The following is a 21,021-nucleotide window of genomic DNA, read 5'->3' as shown; positions in this document are numbered from 1 at the left end:
TCCCAGCGGCTCGGGAGGCTGAGGCAGGAGGATCACGAGTTCAAAGCCAGCCTCAGCCATGGCGAGGCCCCGAGCAGCTCAGGGGGACCCTGTCTCTACATAGATGTCCAAAAGGGCTGGGGAGGGACGGGGCTCCGTGGTGAAGCGCCCCCGGGGCCAATCCCTGGTACCCAAAGAAGAAGAGAAGCCAGGCGGGGTCTGTCTGGTGTCGGTGACCCAGGCCCATAGGAGAGAGGCGGGGCAGGAGCGCGGGGGTGTCCTGGGGACCAGCTGCCCTGCTTGTCCTGGAACCGTCCCAGGAGAACGTGCTCCATCCACCTTCCTGTAACCACTGTCACCAGCTGTTTCAGGAAGCGCTCATCCTACCAAGGGGCTCATCCTTCACACCCTACCCAGGCCGCCATCTAGGGAGCACGCAGGGGACCCCAGGGACAGGGAGCTCTCAGGCTCTGCAGAGGGTCCAGCTCCTCTGGCAGACTCACCCTGCAGACTGAGCTCAAGAACCTGCAGCCACTGAGCGCCTGGGGCCCGCTGTCATCCGGCTCAGGAGGCTGAGGCAGGAGGATGGCGAGTTCAGAGCCAGCCTCAGCCAGGGCGAGGCCCTGAGCAACTCAGGGAGGCCCTGTCTCTAAATAAAATGCAAATTAGGTCTGGGGACATGGCTCTGTGGACGAGGGCTCCTGAGTGTCCTGCGGTCCAATCCAGCGCGTACCTGAGCCACCCCAACCCAGACTCAGCTCCTGTCGCTCACAGGAAACCAGGCGGCCGTGAAGGACTCCCGCTACTGGCAGGGACGCCGCCCCCCACCTTCCCACAGCCACCCCTCCCCCGGGAGGTCCCCGTCCCCCTGCCCAGGAGCTGGAGAGCGGCGGTTCATGCCCAGGCCGGCGGGCATTCCGGACGTGCCAGGTGCTGGCCGCGCTCTTCATTATCCCCTTAATCCTCCCCCTGCCCAGAATCACAGCTGGGGGCCGAGGCCGGGGTGGCCAGGGGGTCAGCAGCAGGAGGCTGCAGCCCTGCTGTCCCGGTCCCCAAGATCCAGGACGCAGAGCCAACCGCAATGGCCAGGAGTCAGGTGACGGATGCGGGCGGTCCCCCAGGTCCCCCAGGACAGGCTCTGACATCTGCAGCCCGCCCCTCCAGTGGGGCAGTGGCTGTCCCAGGCCACAGCGTCTCAGCGAGCTCGACCCTCAGAAGGCGGGGTGGGGGTCCCCGGGCCTGGCCAGCCCCACACCCCTCCAGGTCTCGGGGCAGAGAGGGCAGGGCGTCAGGGTGGCCGAGCTCCCTGGGCCCGGGCAGGAGGCCCACCTGGGCTCACAGCCAACATGGGCAGCGGCCCCCACTCCCTGACCCCTGGGCCCCTTCAAGACGCCGGACGAGCAGACCCAGGCCCAGGGAGGTGGCCCCACCACGTCGTCCCCAGGCCTGGGGTTCTGACAGCTGCCTTCACCTGGGACAAGCTCATGGCAGATGCTTGACCAGCTTGGGGCCCGGCCTGGCCACTGCTGGGAGGGAGGCCCAGAGACTGCCCGCGGCTCCCGCCTCGGGCCATGGTGCCCCAGCCCAGGACCAGACAGGCCTGGTGGTGGGACCGCACTCTGCCACCCCCACTGCGTGGCCTGAGGACACTCTGCGTCTCTGGGCCTCAGTTTGACGGTCACTAACCACAGCCTGCTAGAACCTCTTTGCCACTCAGGCGGCCAGGAAGGAAGAGCAAAGAAAGCATCCAGAGGGTGGGTGTCAGGTCAGGGTGGCCCGAGTCCCACCTGCAGGCCCCTGGGGGCTGGTCCCAGCCGGGCCTACGTGTTCCCGTGGGGGTGACTCCTGCCAGGCCTGCAAAGCCAAGCCTGGGGAAGGAAGGACGCCGAGTCCCCTGGATGAGGCCACAGATGGCAGCCTGCGCAGCTCAGGGAGAAGCAGGACGGGCCTCACCATCTGTGGCAGGCTGAGGCCCGATCTGGAGGCCCCGAGCACCTCATCGTGAGGGCTGGCAGGGACGTCCCCTTCCCTAACCTGTGCCCCAAGCTATCAGGAAAGCTCTGCCTCCCCGAGAGGAGCTGAGTCGGGGGAGGGAAGACTCTCTTGGACGTGGCTGAGCCACTGTTAACTTCACATCTACTAGGTGCCACGGATCCCCGCTTCCTGGCTCCTTTCTCACTCTGGATCAAAGCTAAGCTGCTCATCGGATGGTGCCTACAAGCCCTGAGCAGTCGGGTGCTGCCTACCAGGACTCTCTCCTCCCACCCAGCACCCCATGTTCATTCCTGGAACACGCCAGCTCAGTCCTGCCTCAGGGCCCCCCTCACGTGCTGTTCCCTCAGCTCACACCCTTCCCGCCCAGCTCGACACAGCGGGCTCCAGGGTAGAGATCCGGGGACCCAGGGATGGGGTGGGGGGCTGACGTCACTGCAGAAGCCTGGAAGGGGCCTGATGGGAGGGTCTGCCGCTGGGGACCAGCACTCACTTCAGGTGGACACTACTGTCCCCCAGAGAGCGGGCTGTGCGGCGTGACCAGAACCCCTCTGCCCCACATCACCACCCCACGGAGACCCGGTGGCCCTGTCCAGAGACCCCCTTCTCATGCTCTGCCTGGCCCTGCCCAGCAGGTGACATCGACCTCAGCTGCTGTCTGTCCCCTCCCTTGAAGGCAGGGCCTGGGTCTCCACCCCGTGGCGGGCGCTTCCTGTGTGTTTGGGGACTGACTCTGGACTTTCTATCAGACGTGGCGACCAGGTCTTGAAGACTGTTTCCCGTCTAACGCCCCGATCACTCTCCAGCCGGGGGGCTTCTGGACGCTGGCACCACGGCTGTCCAGGTCTGGGTGGCTCTGTGTTGAGGGGAGGGCGGTGGGACTGACCCAGGTCTCCACCCAGAGGACGCCAGAAGCTACTCTTGGAGAAGTCATAGGGACTGTAACCGTTTTGCAGGGAAAACAAAACGAGGCTCAGAGAGGCGAAGTGACCAGCTCAAGGTCACACAGCTGGTAAGGGGAGTTGCTGGCTCCAGAACCTGTGCTTTTCATCACACACTAGAATGCTGGCCACCATCTCACAGAACCTCTAGGAGGCCAGAGCCTCTCCCTCGCCCCACCAGGAACCCAAGCTGAGCAGCTTGCTGGCAAGAGCAGACCTGAGACCCGGAGCACTCCTCTGGTGGGACGTGGTGCCGTCAAGGTTTCCCCAAGGTCAAGAGTCATCCGCACAACGAGGGGGAGCAAGTACTGCTGCCACTCGCCGCTGTGTGTCATGGCCCCTTCCAAAAAGGCAGGGAAATGCCGGGTTCCAAGAGCTGTGGCGTTGGTCTGCACAAAGCTGAGCCAGGAGAAATCAGCTCCTACCTTCCCAGGGAGCGGGGTCAAGAAGCAGGAAGAGAAGGTCAAAGCCCAGAGCCCTACAGTCCAGTCCTCAGTTTACAGCTCTGCTGTGTGGTTTTCGTGGAGTCGCCTGCCCTCTCTGGGCCTTGGTTTTCTCTGCTAGAAAATCTTGTGCGGAAGGGCACAGAGATGGAAGAAGAATCTTTCCAGTGTTAGGAATGTTGCCTAAACATTCACCCGAGTGTCATTTTGACTGTGAAAACCGCCAGCAGGCGTTTGGGGGTGCTCATCCACTGCAGCCAGACACCTAAGCTTCCCAACGACTCCACGTCCACACACCCGGGCAGGGGACCTTGGCCAGCAGACAGCGGCCCAGCGAGCTCCCAGAGTGTTCCAGGACACTCAGCGGCAGGCTCTGGCCAGGCTGCGTGGAGCCCGCCTTCTGAGAAGTTCTGAATCTCCACTCCTCCCCACACCACCACGGAGGCCGGCCCTGGTGGCGGGGCGCCCGCGGAGCTGCCCCTCGGTGGGACCTTGAGGGACCCAGCTGCCCTGTAAAGGGGAGCAGGAAGGGGCGCCCGGGCTGGGGGTGGGAGGCCTCACACCCAGAGGATCATGGGAACACCCCAGGACAGAGGGAGCCTCCTCCAGGCCACACAGACAGCTCAGGTTCCAGGGCCAGTCTGTCTGTCTGTCTGCCTGTTAGAAACAGCCCCAGCCCACCACGGGATGGAGCAGGGGCAAACCCCGCTGTGGGAAGACCCGTCTCCAAGGATGGCCAAGGCAGGACCTCCCGTGGCCTCCAGACCATCCTGACCTCCAGACTCAGGGCCCGGAGGGAAGGGCCTCAGCCACCCCGGACCCCGGCTCCTGCCGGCTCCACAACAGATCAATTGGACTCTAAAGTTTAAAATGAAACATATTTCTGTTTGGGAAAAGAATTTCATTAGGGGGAAAATATAATATAAAAATACCCATTTAGAAAGAATGTGCTATTAATTCTTAGCACTTTTATGCAGAAGGGAAAATTGCTTTTTTATCTAAATGGTTTTTCTGCATAAGCCATTTACAATCTTCTTTGACTCTGTAACAGGCCCCGCTGCCATGTGCACAGGACAGCCAGCCAGGGCCCAGCACACCCTGGACACGTCTCCCACGTGGGCCCTGGGAGTCCAAGGGCACCTCGGCCACAGGGACCACGGTCCTTTTTTAAGGAAGAGATAAATATTGCTGGGGCGGGGAGGGGGGCTTGCCGACAAGGAAGGAAAAGACCTTTTTTTTTTTTTTTTTTTTAAGAGAGAGTGAGAGAGGGGAGAGAGAGAGAGAGAGAGAGAATTTTTTAATATTTATTTTTTAGTTCTCGGTGGACACAACATCTTTGTTGGTATGCGGTGCTGAGGATCGAACCCGGGCCGCACGCATGCCAGGCGAGCGCGCTACCGCTGAGCCACATCTCCAGCCCGAGGAAAAGACCTTTCAAGTTCAAAGGAAATGTTTCAGCCCAGTGCAGTGGCGCACACCTGCCATCCCAGAGGCTGGGGAGGCTGAGGCAGGAGGATGGCGAGTTCAAAGCCAGCCTCAGCAATGGTGAGGCCCTCAGCAACTCACTAGACCGAGTCTCTAAATAAAATACAAAATAGGGCTGGGATGGGGCTCAGGGGTCGAGTGGCCCTGAGTTCAATCCCTGGTACCAAAAAAAAAAAAAAAAAAAAAAAAACAGGCAAGGGATAAACTCGGGATCATGAAAACAAAGTATTTTTAAACTTGAAAGCAACACACCAGGAGAACAGGAAGGCTATGTTCCCATTACACCGAGTTCCTCTCCCTCCGAAAAGTGAGAGTGATCTCCAGGTTCTCACGGGCTGTGCAGACCCCCGTGCTGAGCCCCGCCATTCTTACCCACAGAAGAGAACAAAAAGGGAGGAGGAGGAGGAGGAGGAAGAGGAGGAGGAGGAGGACTCTGCAAGGAGAAGTCAAGTCACAGGTGGGGACAGGGCAGGCGCCTGGCCACGCTGCCCCCCCCCCCCAGGCTCCAAGTCATCTCAAACTTCAAAATGCACTACTTTTTTTTTTCCAAAAAAAATGTTTTATAAAAAAGCCTTTCAGCTCTCTCTCCCTTGGATTCCCAAAATAACTACTTAATACCAACTGTCGGGAGCTAAATTAATTCATTAAGGGAGGCAGGGGCTGGGACGGTGCTGGGCGTCGGGCTCCTGGGGTGTCGCTGCCAGCAGCAGAAACGCCTCTGGCTTCTGGCTTCTGGCTTCCGGCGCGTCTGGCCCATAAATTCTCCCTTGAAAACCAGGAGCCCAGAAATGTCACCGGCACTGCTGATCCAGGTAACAGGTGTGCCCCGCCGCCCGTCCCTCCCACCGCGCCTCCGTGTCCCCAGAGAAGCTTCTGGAAGATTTAGTGTCCAGCTGGGGTGCTGTGCTTGCCGGGAGGGGCTCTGGGGTGAAGGCTGGATCAGACCCTCTCCAAATGCAAGGCCGACACCGACGCCCATTAGACCTCAAGGAGCCACATAAAAAGGACACTGTCCCCTCATCTCTGCAAACGCCCGTGTCCTCGGAGTCCAGTTGGTGGCCGCTGGCTCAGGGCCAGGGCACCCGGCCCCGGGGCTCCCTCTGCAAGGAGGCGGCCGAGGCCAGCGAGGCACAGGGAGCGGAGACCACGGTGTGGGGCTCGGGGACCCTTGCTGGCCACCAGGCCTGGGTTGCTCTGGTGTGGGGGCGACTCCACAAAGCAGAATTTTGAGTCATCCCCCGGAGGCAGACAGGCTGTGACAGGGCCGTGCCGAGCCCGTGGAAGAAGAGGGGGCAGCCAGAGAGCCCGGCTGCAGGGTCACGCGTCCAAGTGACCCAGCTCCCCTCTGGAGGCCGGTGACAGCCCAGGCCAAAGCCGGGCTGCCCCTGGTCCTTTCCCGGCGCACCCCCGCCCCAGCTCCCGAGACCCGAGCACTTCTCCTCCCTCCTGTGCCAGTCACACCAGCCGTGCTTAAGAGTGGCGCGACACAGGTCCCCCACGAGCATTTGTCAAAGCGGCGGGGTGGAAGGGGCTCACAAGGACACCCCCGGTGCCCACAGGCGCTCGGCTCCCAGCGCCTTGGGAACTGATGCTGGGACACTCCAAGGACCAAGCCACCAGAAGGGAGCCCCGTGCTCCGGCTGCCCCCAGGGATCGGGGAGGCTGGGTCCGCTCAGCAGCCGGGCTAAGCCCTCCCCAGCGACCAGAGGTGGCCCAAGGCGGCCCTGGCCCCCTCTTCCTGGGGAGACGGTGGGAACCGCGCCTGGGGGACCTTTCTCCCGGGACGGGTCCCCACGAAGGCCCACGCGCGCACGCGCACACACCTAATCCCTGAGCACAGGATAAACCGATTCACCGTCGTCAAAGGTACCAGCACATTCAACAGGCCCTAACCGGATTACAAATGCAGCAAAAACTGACCCCACTGAGATCAAGCAGCTTCCACCCCACCCCGACGGGGCCCAAACTTCACAGGAGCAGACGCTGGGCGGAGGGGGGGGTCTGCATCTCTTTCGGGGCTTCTCCGGGCTGCGTGGGGCGGTGCGTGTGCGCGTGCGCGGCTACATCCGCGGGCACCCCGAGCTGGACGCCCCAGGAATCTGGAAATAGTCACGGCGGAGGGATCGTGAAATTGCTTCCATTTTTAAAAAGCCTGATTTTGATCCCTGGCCTCCCTCCCAACACTAAGCAGCCACCCAGAGTTGCAGAGTGGGGGACGGAAGGGGTCCATTTGTTTCCAGCCCATGGTGTCGCTACTAAAGCCTGAGGCCCTGGGGTTCGGATTCCTGGGGGCGACTGATCTGAGTCAGGGAAACCTTCCTCGTGCTGAATTTGTCTGACTTGGGTTCCCTTTTTACCTGCCATTCAGAAAAAGAAAAATATATATATATATATATATATGTATGTATGTATTCAGTAGGAGTCCAGCTGGGGCACGTTTCCGTTCCAAGAGGTGGGACCTGCCTGCAGTGCCTGTGACTGTCCCTGAAGGGTTAGGAGCTGAGAGGCTCCAGCGGTCACCTTGCAGGTCACCAGGGGAAAGGTCACTCCTTTTCCCACCCCCTCTTTGATGGAAAGATCTGGGCACATCTTCAACACTCGACGTGCGTCTGCAGCAGGCCAGAGGGGCCACGCCTCTGCAGGAGTGGGCCACATTTCTGGGGGGACCCATGGGGTCCCTTCATCACCCTGATCGCCTGCCTCGGCCGCTAGCTCAACAGAAACAGGCCGGGATTGCTGAGGGGACCCCCGGGCAGTGCGATCTGGTCCTATTTATTTCCCCCCAGGAATGTGGTCCTTTGGGAGTCCCCAGCTCCAGGGGAGTAAACCCAGACAAAAAGTTTCAGCCCTGAGCGATGAGGCTGCCGCCACGACTTGACCAGAGGTGTTGGCGGTGTCTACGGTGAGACATGATTTTCCATTTCTAAACCTCAGGGTTGAAAGAACCTCTGACCCTGGTGGACCTACTGCTCCCAGGTCCATTCGTCCCAGCACCTAAGAAAATCAGCGGCACCCAACCTCCACCCCGTCTCCCTAGCTGGGGGCAGGGGTGCTTCTCTCTCCCTGCCTTCTGCCTCCTGGAAGGGAGAGGGGGTGCAGGGGGCTGGGGGCCACACCATTTTCAAGGTTGTTTGAAACCCCCGGAAGGAGGACAGGACGGTGACTCCTCAGCCGGCCCTGGTCCTCTGGGAATTTCAAAGCAGGCTGCTCTGTGCAGAGCCCCCACCGCCTCCGATCCTAGGACGGTCCTGAAGAGGGGCTGCAGCCCTGGTGGTCGGTGCCAATCACGCACAATGCTTGGGTTCCAGGCCCCGGGGGCGTCTGCAAACAGGGTCTCCCAGTAACTGAAAAGGGTCATATCTTTTTGTGACATCTCACCCGGCCCTGCTGCCTGGATGAGCTAAGCTGTGTGTGTGTGTGTGTGTGTGTGTGTGTGTGTGTGTGAGAGAGAGAGAGAGAGAGAGAGAGAGAGAGAGAGAGTGTGAGTGTGAAGTTCACTCATTAGCTGTCACCTCACGTTCCAGGGGCTCCCAAATCCAACCAGGAAAGCCAGACAGGCACACGGCCCTCAACGCGGGACAGACCCACTTCCCGGTCACACCACCCCAAGCCAGGGAAGTCAGAAAGGCCCCAGATGGTGTCATTTGACCTTCAAGTTGGGAACCACTTGTGCTGGACAAATGAAAACACAGCGTTCAAAGGCTCTTTTTAAAGAGTTGTCTCACAGGGAGAAGGAAAAAGTGATTTTAAATCTTCACGATCGAACGCATCTGAGGGCCACTTGGTGGTCACAGGACAGGCCCCTGGAACAGGAAGCAGGAAATTTCTTAAATTTAAGAAAGCTACCAAGTTAGTGTCCAATGAAGGCAGCCGTGGCGTCGGGTGTCTGAGGACTGTGGCAGGTTTTTGAGACGTGGAAGAGAAAACAGGCCATGATTCTCCCCCCGATGTCTCTGAAACACCCAGCTGGACAAAGACCCTCGGGGTGCCAAGTCCTCAGCACCCCTTCACCCAAGGGGACCATTTCCTCAAACACTTTTTCTGCTACACCTGAGTCACCCAAACCAAAGGCCAGCAAGCCCAGACCGCACCCTGGGAAACCCAGGCAACAGAGGGACCAGAACCCCAGGAGCAGGCATTTTGAGAGAGTTCCAGAACCTTCCACAGAGCAGTCAGAGATGGGAAAGAAGACAGAGGCTTCGATTCACACGGCTGATCCCACCAACTCTAGGGAAAGCGGGGTCACAGGAGTGCGCTGGGCGCCGGAGCTTGTAAGACCAGAACGTCAAACCTGCTTCCTGCGACGGGAGGCTGTATGGAGACATTTATGGGTGGTTTTGGTTTTCTCCCCCTTCCTTCTTTTGGACCAATTCATTGCATGTAAGATGCCCCTTCTGGGACCTCCAGAGAGAGCCGGCAGGAATGTGCTAAGAAACTCCGAACTGTTAAATTCAATTGCCTCAGGTTTAAAGGGCGTCCGGGTCCCCCGATGATGTATAAATCGTGGACGGCCTCGCACGCGGCTGCCATAAAGTCCGCTCTCTGATCGGCTTTGCGAGGAAGCGGTGATTATGCGGACTCACAGCCTTCTCAGCCAAGAGGGAGAGCGGGAACTTGGGGTGCTGCGGTGCCAGAGTGTCACTCACCAGGTACCCACCACCGTGTGGCTCCAAGATAGCCTTGTGAGGCCCAGAGTGGGAACCCCTGGGAATGCGCCCTGTAAGACCTGGGGAAACTGTGGCCGGGTCCCCTCCTGGGCAGTGTTCTGGAAGCCGACTCCACTTCCTGAGGCCGCTGATTAAAATTCAGGACAGGAAACAAAGCAGGCCCTGACCATCACACCCATGTCCTTCAAAAACCCTCCACACACACCCAGGGAGATCAAACTTAAGCTTACATGGGCGCAGGGGTGCACGTCTGTCATCCCAGCGGCTCAGGAGGCTGAGGCAGGAGGATGGCGAGTTCAAAGCCAGCCTCAGCCACAGCGAGGCCCTGAGCAACTCAGTGAGGCCCTGTCTCTAAATAAAATACAAAATAGGGCGGGGACGGGGCTCAGTGGCTGAGTGCCCCTGAGTTCGACCTCTGGTAACCCCCACACCAAAAAAAAAAAAATCAAAAAAAACTTAAGTTTGCTTTCAATCCTGGACACAAAATAAGTTTGGGGTTTGCTCACTAACTCTCAGCTCTCCCACAGCCTCTGGAGCCACAGGCCCCCAGTGAGGTCGCATCTCAGCTGCATGTTCTCTGCAGATGGAGGAAATGAAAACGACTGGGCCACCTTCACACTGGGCCAGGACATGGGCCAGGAGCCCAGAACCAGCTTCTCCTTCAAATCCCATGTGCGGCTTCTCGGGGACCCTGAGTGGCACGGAGCTAGGGAATGCAGGCTGGGCTTCTGTGCATCAGGACACGGAGGGTCCCCGCAGGCAGGGCCATGACTAATTCCAAAGCCCAGCGTTGTCGTTGGTACCAAAAGATCACAATACAAGAGAGGCATTTCCATAAGTGAGAAGCGGCTTCCCACAACTGGGGGGAGGCTGGGGGCGGGGACCACCGGTTCCCAGAGATTCCTGCCCTGGCGGGGAAACGAGCCTGGCGGATCCCAGCCACCAGCCCCACGCACGCTCGGGCACAAAACCCAAAATACCCCAGATCAAAGTCGCCCCGGGCTCGGGAGGCCCAGATTTTGTAATTAGGATCTTCAAAATCCTCCCTCTATTTTTAGGACTTGCGCTCATTCAGTCTTTTGCAGAATCAGAAACTGTCAGCTAAGGCCATTGAGACTGGAGGGCTAGCTGGCTTCCCCGTCACCTTTGGGAAAGCAGATTAAGGGTGAAGTTGAAGAGTGACTTCAGATCTGATGGAAATACACTCGGCCGGCCCGCGTGGGGTGCTGGGGTGGGACCAGGGGGCGGGGTGGGGGGCTCCTTCACCTGCTAAACTGCTCAGGGCCCTGTTCTTCCCTGCTGACCCCTGACCTGTCACCCTCCTGGGCCACACTCTCTCAAGCCAGCCCCCCCAGACCACTTTGCTTGGCTCTCGTGTGCGCGAGAAGGCGGGGAAGCTTGCCAAGTGTCCTCGGAATGTCCCTCCTCTCGTCACACCCGCGTAGACAGTCAACATCTCCACCACGAGCCACCAAATCCCACGCTCAAATCTGTCCACCCGGGACGCACCTAAAAATAGACACCGTCCTAACACAAACACGATCCCCAGCAAGGCCAACCCCTGACAGGGGCCCAGATGAGGAAGCCGGGCTCCTAGGCCCCTGCAGACCCCAAACCCGGGTGGAACAGAGACGGGGTGTGGGGGTGGGGGTCCAGACCCATGACGGGGGAGTACCCCAATCAATGGAGGACCCCTGGCCGGGGCGGGATTTGGAGTTTTCCCGGTGCCATGTGCCGGGAAGGCCTGCCTGTCCTCACATGTTCCCAGACACTTGATCCTATTATATAAAGCTTCAGCCTTTTAATCTCTAAAATTAACCAAACAGAGGTAAATACAGTACTCCTGACTGAGAGCATTTAGCTCCTAAACACTTTCGGTAACGCAGATCGCTCCCCTGAGCAAGGAACACAATCCAACGTCATTGTCACTCAAGTGGAGAGAAAGGGGCCACCAGTGGTTTGCTCAATTTTGCGGCACAGAGCGAGTTTAGGAGATCCCGTGAAATCCCAGCGACTCGGCCCTGCCACGGGGGGGAGAGCGGGCTCCTCCAGTTTCCCCTGGCCCTCCCGGGCTGTTTATTAAAGATGTCTATTTTCTATCAGCGGAGGGTATCGAGTAACTTCTTGGCGAGAGGAACCCTATTTTCAGGACCTATTAAGACTCTTTGTGGAAATTTAAGTACCTCTGTCGGGCAAACAAAATCATATCAGGAATCATAGAATTTCATTGCTAGAGAGCGAAATTAGATGAACCAACCCACGCGTCTTTCCTAGATCCCTCAATAAAACAGGAGAACATTCCAACAGTCTCCTGCTTCCGGTCTGGAGGGGCCCTCCCAAGAAATCGAAATGAAATTTATAGGAGAGGAAGCTATCCCGAGAAAGCCTGGCCATCTACGAAAAGTTGTCTGTCGGCAGAGGGAGGAGAAGGTCCAGGCACGTAGGGCCCAGGAGAAGGTGGTGGACACTGAGAATCCAAACAGGCAGACAATTTCAGTAGCAGAAACCACGAGAAGTTCGACCCCGCTAAGCTTCAGCCCCTTAAAACATCGTTGTCCTTTATTAATATTTAGTAGAAATACAGAATCGCAGATGTATTCTGGGTTGGGGTTTTATGTCGGGAGGCGGATCAAGAAGACAGGTTTATGTCAGCCATGAAATATTGAATAAGCACCAAGGAACAGGAGTGGGATGGCCGAGGCGAGCCAGGGAGCGGCTCCCCAAGTCAGCTGCACAAAGGGAGCCCCTATCTGTTTCCATCAGCCCTGATTAACACCTGCGAAGTTTTGGGTTACATCTTCCAGAGGCACAAAAGTCACGGGAAGGCATGCGCGCTGGGTGATCTCCCGGGAAGCGGGGACTCTGGTGTCCCTGGCTCCTCCCAAGCAAGTTTGAGAATGTGAGCCTTAAAAATTCTCTGCCTGGTGTGGGGAGGGTGTGGGGGGGAAGGACTCGGGAAAACAGCTCTGGGCTGGGAGGCTGGGACCTCTACCCTCCCTGCCCCACGTCGGAAGAAATTCCCGCCCGCCTCGTCTTTCTCAGGCCTGCCTGACTCTGTTCCTTGTGGAACGCTGGGAGAGAAGCATGACATTCCAAAAATTTTCTCCCACATCCCTGGAAAAACATCGGACTTCCAAAAAGGGCCAGATCAGGGACGGAGAGCAGACCCTGACATCACTCCGGTGTCAGTGTGTGGGAAGGACCCCTCCAGGCCGCCCTGGGTCTGAAGGCGGAGGACTCCCCACTGAAAGGGGGTCTGGCAGGAGTGAGTGCAGACGTTGAGCTCAGAGTTTTGAAAAGCATCATTTTTTCCAACTTCACATCCACGATCTCTGTTCTACCCTGATTTTTCTTTCTCTCTTCTGGAATTTCCTCCAGAGCCCCCCCCACACAACCCCTCCTCAGCAAGACAGGTGGTGGGTCCTGCAAAGTATTCTGCAGCTCACATCCCCCCTGTTGAACGGGTCCAAACTCAGGCTAGTTCCCCCCCAGGATCATCTCACCCTTCCCCCACCCCAACTCTGTGCCACCTCAGGATCCCATGCAGAGTCTCATGATATAAAAGTTGTCGGGTGGGTCGGGAGGAAGTCAGGGGAGGCGGGTTCCCAGAGGCCTGCTCTCCTGGCTTAGGAAATCGTGAAATCACATGCGATTCTGGCCCAGGCGCTTCCAGACCTACAACTTGCCAATCAAGTTTCTTCCCCTGCGAAGGACATCCCAAGCCCATAAGACACTCCGGGCACGTCCCTGTGGCTACACGTCCTGGACAGTTCTGAACAACGATTCGTTCCTCCAATCCGAGCACGGATCATTTTGTTAAATACCGACTAGTATTTTGTCATCGGAGCGGGGAATTTCAGAAACGGTGTTAATATTTAATCACATTAGTACTGGCGTGTTTTACGGTGTGACAAAATAAAATATCATTACAAAAACGGGCTCTGCTTCCAAGGGGGTGGGAGGGCGAGCAGAGGGCTTGCTGGCCTGGAACCCGGACAAGGTAGACACAGAGACACTGGCTAAGGGGACCCGGGGCACGTGGATTAAGGAAAGGCAGAATGGTTTTTGGCTTTAATTTTTTTTTCCCCTGACTCTGTTTCCAAGTGGCACACTTCACTCTGATTTTCAGTCTAGGGACTCGGGGGCCTGTGGAAAGCTCAACGCACCTATTTATACGCCGCGTGCAGATGGGACTGGAGGGTGCGATCCTAATGAAAAGTTTAATCATCCTTATTTACTAGCAGGAAGGGAGCAGCCGGGAGGCAGGTACCTTATAAAGCCTCCACTAGCAGCTCCAAGGCCACAGGAGCGCCAAGAGCCTCGGCCCCCTGCCTTCTCCAGGAAAACCTTCCCACACTGCAGGGAAGACAAAGGAGGTCAAGTGGGTGTCCCCGCCAGGCCTAGAAGGCGGCCAGACCCGCGGGTCCCCAAGGAAGCCCCCTGTCTTCTCAGACACAGGGGAGGGCCTCGGGCGCCCAGAGGGGACCCTCCAGCCTAAGGAGACCAGCGTCTGTTCCCCCAAATATTTTTTTCTCCTCTGTGATAATGAAGCAAACAAAACAAAACATTCTCTAGTGACATTTCTTCCTTCCCAGGCTGCCTCTCGGCCCCTTCCCAGTGAAGGAAGGGATGGCAGCGGCTGGGCGGGAGAGCCGCTGAACATAAAAAAATCTCATTAAAGCCACCACAGACTTCTCCACCTGGTAGGGCCCTCTACTAGGGATGGCAAGGGCCACTGGTCTTCCTTACTAATTCTCTAAATTGGGTGACTGTGGTGTGTGTTTTTTTTTAAACTTTTCTCACCCATTTTGACCAATATGTTCCTAATTACGGAAGGGTGGGGGAGCAGCGAGGGGAGGACGGCCAGGCCAGGCCAGGTAGAAGTGACAGGGCTGAGATTTGTGCTAACCAGCTATCGATCGGGCCAGATCGAGATGTTGTGTACAAGAAAATAAAAGAGAAAAGGGGGAGGGGGTGCGGCCAGCAGGATGCCGTGTCCAACTCCATTTTAAAAAGGGGGAAAAGGGAAGAAAAAAAAAAGGGCCCAGGGTCCCCAACTAACCAATTTACGGCCCTGCCTGGGAGCAGCCTGCAGAATGCCCATGCCCGGCGGCCGAGGCGTCTGCCCTGCATGCTAAACACCAGGCTTCAAATGAGAGCGCGCGTCCCTGCGTCCCAGGCTGGGCAGGGACCGGGAACAAAGAGAAAAGCCAGCCAGGGCCTCCTCATTCAGGAACGGGAAAACCTAGGGGGGACGTCGTCCTCCGCCATGGGCGCCTCCAAATCCCCAGTTCTGACCCCCTGGCTCCGGGATCCACTCCCGTCCCCTCCCCCCTTTCCAAACTGACCCTCACCCAAAACCCAGGGGCAAGAGATGGCCAGACATGGGGACATGGGCTAAGGAAGGAGAAGGGAAAAAACTCCAAGCCAGACCAAAGATCAGGGCACCTGGTTTTAAAGGACAGCACTGAGTCACCAGCTCCTGACACCATGGAAATATTCTACCCTGTGAAACCCCAGGAATTCAAATAGGGCTTCAAAGAAAAAAGGTAAAAAAATTTTTAAAAAAGGAGGAGGAGGAGGAGGAGGAGGAGGCTGGTGTTACCTAATTTTAAGAAACTACTAGCTCTATTTTTCTAATGAAGCCTCATTAAAATAAAATGGAGACCTATTATGGCCCGGGCATCTTTAGGCTGAAAGAACTGCTACTACTTTAGCGGGAACAGGGCTCCAAGGACCAGCCCCGGCCCCTCCCACCTTAAGGCCTCCAGGCCTGGTGAGAGGGGTGCTTAGAATGCTAAGGAGAAGTGGGACTGGACATCTGTCACCAAAGCCAAGCGAGATATTGACAAACGCGGGTCCTTTGTGTCTTAGGAATATATATACATATCCCCATCCACAAATGATTTCCTAATGGAAGAGTCTGGTCTCTGCCAAGCAGACCTCACCCCAGCCCCAGGACACTGCCATCACATGTCAAGGAGAGGCCTCCTGGGGAGGTGGCCTGCCTCCTGCAGCCAGCCAGGTCTCCAGGTTTGGGCTGTTTTCTAGTGAAACTCTGATAGTCAAGAAGAGGACAAAACAGCTCTTCATTTAGGAGCTGATGTCCAGCGAGGCCTTGTCTCTGCGTGAGGCTGCCCGACACCAAGGTTAGCAACTTTTTCTGTGGAGATGCCGTCACCTGAGAGCCCAGGCTGGCTAACTAGGAAAAGGTGGGGAGACCCGGACAGAACTTTCCAGGTGTCCTGCCAGGAAAGGGGACACACACAACTCCTAAGAAGGGACACCAGCCTGAATGTGGAGGGTGAAGGGGGGTCTGGGTGTGAAAAAGAAGTGGCCTGCTTCTCTGTGCACTGCCCGATGGCCCAGCTAGAAGTGGGGGGCTGGGGACAGAGGGTTAGTGCGTGGGACTCTGCCAAGATTTCCCCAGAGGGTGACATCTAAGTTCTTACCATCTTGCGGAGACAGAATCTACCTGGCAGCACCTGGTGGTGGGCATCCCCTCGGCTCTTGATGTAACCGAAGGAGGGGTACCCAGCTCTGAGTTGGGCCCTGCGCCCTCCAAGCCCTGAGGGACCCGAGGGGCGGGGGCTAAGGCCTGCCCAGCGGATGGGGCGGGTCACCCGGAAAGGAGAGGGAGCGCGTGCGCATATACCTTCTTTGCTGTTGGGGTTCTGGGGTTTGGCCTTCTCCCAGGGCGCCAGCGTCTTATCCTCGTCCGCGCCGTCCACCAGGGTCTTTTCAGCCGGCATGTACCAGGTGGCGCTGTGCTCTGCCATCAGTGAGTCCAGGTCGATGGTGCTCATGGCGCTCTTGACGGCCTCGGAGCAGCAGCTGCCCAGCTCGCTGTCTCCATTCTGCCCACCTGAGGCCCCGACGGCACACTCGCCCTTCTTGCCACCCTTAAGCCCCAGGGGCTGGTCCTCGGAGATGCTGAACTGCTGCCTCTGTAGCTGGATCTGCGCCTGGAGGATCTCCAGGGGGTGGATCTCGTCGGGTGGGGGCGCACCGCTGCTGCTCGTGGGGGTCCGGACCTGCTCCAGACCCGGCGTGCCCGGATGGCCAGTGCCCCCGCCCCCGCCGTAGCTGTCGGGGGTCGAGGAAGAGGTAGACATGATACCCAGGCCGAGTGGGGGCGGGGGCGCCTTGGGTCCGTGTTCCCCGGCGCCCACCCCTCGAGTAGGGAGTTTGGGCGAGCCGGTCACCAGGGGACTCCTGCTGGCTTTGGCCAGGGCCGGGGGGTTGTCGGAACTGGACGACACCTCGTCCTCGTTGGCATAGCTGGTGCTCACCTCGTCCGAGGCGAACTCACCCACGTGCGGTGAACTACCATCCGATTTGGCCCCACCGTCCAGGGACGCCATGAGGTCCTGCTGGTCCCCCAGAAGCAACTCCGCCCCCTTCCCCCACGACGGCGACGTGAGTGCCTTCTCGTGGGGCGTGGGCGCCCCGCGCGTGTCGCTCACAGAGCTTCCCCCGACGGCCGCGCCTGGAGCCTGCTGCTGTCCTGGGCTCACCCCAGGCGCGCCCCCGCTGTCCGGAGCCGCTGAGTACTTGTCGAAGAAGGTCCCAGGACTCACGTGACCACTGTCCCTTTTTCTGCGACCCCGTCCCCGGCCACCTCCCCCGGGGACCGGCTTGCCATCGTTCCCCGACGTTGATTCTAGGGTGTAGTTGGGAGAGAGACTGGTGCCGTCCCCCTGGCTGGGCGGGTTTGGCGGCCCCGAGGCCTTGGAGCCGCTGCTGCTGGTCCCTGATGGGCCTCCTGGTCCTGGGGCCCCAGGAGCAGTCCCCCCCGGGAAGTAATCCGAGCCCGGGTTGCCGGCCACGGCAGTGCCGTCGGCCTCGTTCTGGCTCAGTTTCCTCTTGCCCTCGGGTGGGTTCTTCTTGTTGAAGGTCACGTTGAGGTTGGGGGCCCCGAGGCTGGCGATCATGTTCTGGCAAGCCGTGGAGAGCGCAGCCAGGCAGCTTTGGCCAAACAGGTTGTCCTTGGAGCTGGGTTTATTGAAGGAGCCCAAAGAGAGCGCGCCCAGCTTGCTGGCCGAGGTGCGCTGGCTGGGCTGGAAATCCGGCTGCTGCGGGTAAGCGCCCCCGCCGCCGCCGCCGCCGGAGCTGCCGCCGCCCCCGCCTGCGTTTGGGGGTGAGTTCACGCCGGGACCGCTGTGCGGAGTGGCCTGCCGGCTCCCTGGGCCAAACGGAAAGCCCGGCTGGCCCCCCAGGGCTGGCGCAGCGAAGTCCGGCGGTGGGGGCCGGCGATCCGAAGGGGCGCTGGGCAGCCCCACCCCGGCCCCAGGCGACTGCAACTGGCCCAGGCCAGCCAGGCTGCCCCCGAACTGGAGGCCCGGCGAGGACAGCGCCGGCACGTGGCCCTCCCCGGGCATCCTCAGCGGCTCCTGCAGAGGGCCCCGGAACAACACGCCAGAGCCCCCGGGCGGAGGGGGAGGCGCCAGGCTGGGGTCATGCGGACCACAGTCAGTGGGCAGGCCGGAACCACCCATCCTGCGGGGCAGCAGGTCTCCTGGCGGCGGGTGTGGGCCTGGGAACCACGCGCTCTCCTGTGCCAAGTGCGGCGCCTGCTGCTCAAAGGTGCCCAGGCGCCCCGTACCCGCGCTGCCGCCTTCGCGCTCAAAGTTCGGCTGAGCCAAGCCACCCACCGGACCGCCGTGGACTAGGCCACCCTGGCCCACGTCCCCTGGGTGGCCTAGCTGGGCCAGGCTAGGTTGGCGCAGCCGCTGCTGCTGATTCCGCGAAGCCATCTGTTTAATCATGAGGGCCGCATTTTGGCGCTGTTGCTGCTGCTGCTGCTGCTGCTGCTGCTGCTGTTGCTGTTGCTGCTGCTGCTGCTGCTGTTGCTGCTGTTGCTGTTGCTGCTGCTGCTGCTGCTGCAGGGACTGGTGGTCCGGAGGGGCTGGGTGCTGCAAGGGAGGCCCGGAGGGGAAGCTGTCGGGCACAGGAGGAGTGAACTCGCCGGGGAGGCCCGGGTAGGCGGAGGGCGAGAGGTGGTTGTCCAGAGCGCCGTTGTGCATGCTACCATTCCACGAAGCACAGCGGTCCACTCCTGCGCTGCCCGGGAAGTCGAAGCGCGGCCTCTTGGCCATGTTCATGTAGGGGGGCGCGTCGAAATGCTGCAGCCGCTGGTTGGGCGCCTGCTGCGGAGGGGGATGCTGCATGTTGAAAACAGGCTCGGAATAAGGGTGCATGCTCCGGTTCTCCAGCCGGTGGATGGGATACTCGAACTGCGCGTGCTGGCTGGGCAGCATGGGACCCCCGTCCTGCAGGCCTCCGCTGGGCGTGCCAGCCTCGCCCTGCTGGGGCCGCGGGAGAGCAGGCGGGCAGGAATTTTGTCGGACCAGAAGCCCGGGTGGCGGAGGCTGCTGCTGCTGTTGCGGTTGCTGCGGGGGCTGCTGCTGGGGGGGTGGCGGGGCCTGCTGGGGAGGCTGCATTAACGGGTGCCTAGAGCCTACCCCGGGCTCCAGACCCACAGGCATCTTCCGGGCCCCGCCAAACCTCTCGAAGAACACGCCATGCTGCTGTGGCTGCTGCGGTGGCGGCTGCGGTGGCTGGGCGTGCATTTTGGACAAGCCCACCATGCCCGCGGCTCTGGGCATGGCCGAGGCAGCCGGGAAAGCGCCCCCGGGAACCTGACGACCCGCTGCATAATGAGGCAGCTGCCCCTCGGAGTCGGAGGGCGAAAACATGTCAAAATGTCCCGAGGGCGCCTCGCCCGCGTAATTGTATTCCAGGGAGTCGACGGTTCCTTGGTTCGTCACCCTCCGGGGCTCCAGACTGTGGGAATCGGAGCCGCTGGAGGCGGGCAGGCCGTGGAAAGATGCGGCCCGGTTAGGGCTCTGGTCCAGCGGCAGGCAGGGGGCAGGCACGGCGTGGCCCGAGGCACCTGAACTGTGGAAGTCCGGGAGGTTTCCAGGGCGCTGCGGGCCGAAGCTCTCCGGCCCCTGGCTCTCCGCCATGTGCTCATAGCCCTCTGCGAAGGGCGGCTGGCTGCCCAGGCCGCCGGCCGCGCCTCCGTAGCCAAGCAGGCGACCCCCGTGCAGGCACGAGGCCCCCGGGTCTGGGCCGCCGAAGTTGCCCCCGAAGTGGGGGTGATGCTGGTGGGGGTGGTGGCCTCCCGGGTGACCATGGTGAGGCTGCTGACCGCCGAAGAAGCCGTGCACGGGCTGCGCCTGCAGCCCCCCTGCGTGCAACTCCGAGTGGCCCCGCGCGTGGAAACCGTATGGCTCCATGTTCATGCCCAAGATCGGGGGCTCGCCCAGCGCGCTCATGGCAGGGTCCACGGGGCCAGGGGGCCCCCCCGTGTGAAAAGCAGGAGCCTTAAAGTGGGCATTCATGCTCAGTCCGGTCTCGTTAAAGTTCCTCTCGCCCTGGCCAGCGTTCCTGCTGTTGATCTGGGGCTCGAATTGGTCCAGCCCAAACATACTTGGCGGGGGGCAAGGGGGGATCAATAGGGCATGACAGCTTGCTCTCCGTGGCGCGCCTCCGGCCAGCTACGCGTTCCAGCCCAGGATTGGGCGCTACGGGACGCTCGGCACCGCGGGGGCGCAGCGCGCACCGCCACCCCGCCAGGCGTGGGGAGGCTGGGGGCTCTCCGCTCCTCTCCCGAAGCTCTGGATCTGCCCGGGGCGGGCCTCTCACATCTTGCGAGGCCGCGGGGCCTCCAGGAGCCGCGTGGGGGGGCCCATGCCCCAGGCGGTTGGCACAGCCGCGGGTGGGTTTGTGGGGAGGGGACCGGGCCGCGGGCGAACGTAGACAAAAAGTTAAGTGGGGGAAAAGGGGCGGGAAGGGGGTTGGGAAAGCCGAGCAATCACCTTCTTAAGTCCGATCGGGTCGGTGGGGGAGCCCCAGGACGCCGCCCGCAGCCTCCCGGAGTCCGCGTGGAGCTGCTAGGGGCCGGGAGGGAGACCCTTAAAAGCCGCGGCTGGCGTGGGGGCACCGACCGAGAGGCCCTCCCCCCTCCCCCCGGAGTCCCTGCGCCCGGCAGCCCGAGCCTCGGCCGAGCACGATCCGCTCGCACAGTCCCCGCCGGCCCCGGGCGAACGGCTGCTGCTTCTTCAGCGGGTCGGAGGTCTGGAGGCTCCGCTCGGCATCGTCGGTACCGGCCCCCGAGCCGAGGAAGCAGCGGGGCTGGGGAGGCGGCAGGCGCCGGGATTGGAGCGGAGGGTCGGGGGAAAGGCGCGGCTCCCCTGCCCGGCGGCGGGTGCGCTGCGCCCCAGCGCGCCGCTGCTCGGCCACGTCCGCCGCCCGCTGCTTCTGCCCTCGGCCGTTCGGTGTCTGAGTTCGCGGGAGTCTCCGCGTCCCGCTGCAAGCTCGGGCGAGTACAGAGGCGAAGGGTTGGGTGGCTCCGAAGCTCCGGTTCCCTGCCGCCGCGCCGAGGTGCTCTGCGAGTCCCCCTCGGACCCGGGGAAGGGGGGCGTACGCGGGTTGGGGGCCGCGCGGGGCCGGCGAGCCGAGGCGTTCCGGCTGCGCTCTCCGAGCCGGGAACGGGGAGGGGGGCGGGAG

General features: G+C 60.5%; 1 protein-coding gene across 1 annotated transcript in view; it reads right to left on the bottom strand.

Annotated features, from left to right (window-relative positions):
- Mn1 (MN1 proto-oncogene, transcriptional regulator) overlaps window positions 1–19,940 on the bottom strand; it is a 39,983-nt gene extending 20,043 nt beyond the window's left edge. Inside the window, exon 1 of the mRNA XM_026412201.2 lies at window positions 16,163–19,940. Coding sequence (XP_026267986.2) covers window positions 16,163–19,940 — 3,778 coding nt within the window. The remainder of the gene's footprint in view (window positions 1–16,162) is intronic.
- Window positions 19,941–21,021: the final 1,081 nt, after the last annotated feature.

Source organism: Urocitellus parryii, chromosome 3, assembly GCF_045843805.1.
Source record: "Urocitellus parryii isolate mUroPar1 chromosome 3, mUroPar1.hap1, whole genome shotgun sequence".
Taxonomy (NCBI): Eukaryota; Metazoa; Chordata; class Mammalia; order Rodentia; family Sciuridae; genus Urocitellus; species Urocitellus parryii.
The sequence above is the reverse complement of the archived record's forward strand: the minus strand, read 5'-3'. Positions and strand labels throughout refer to the sequence as shown.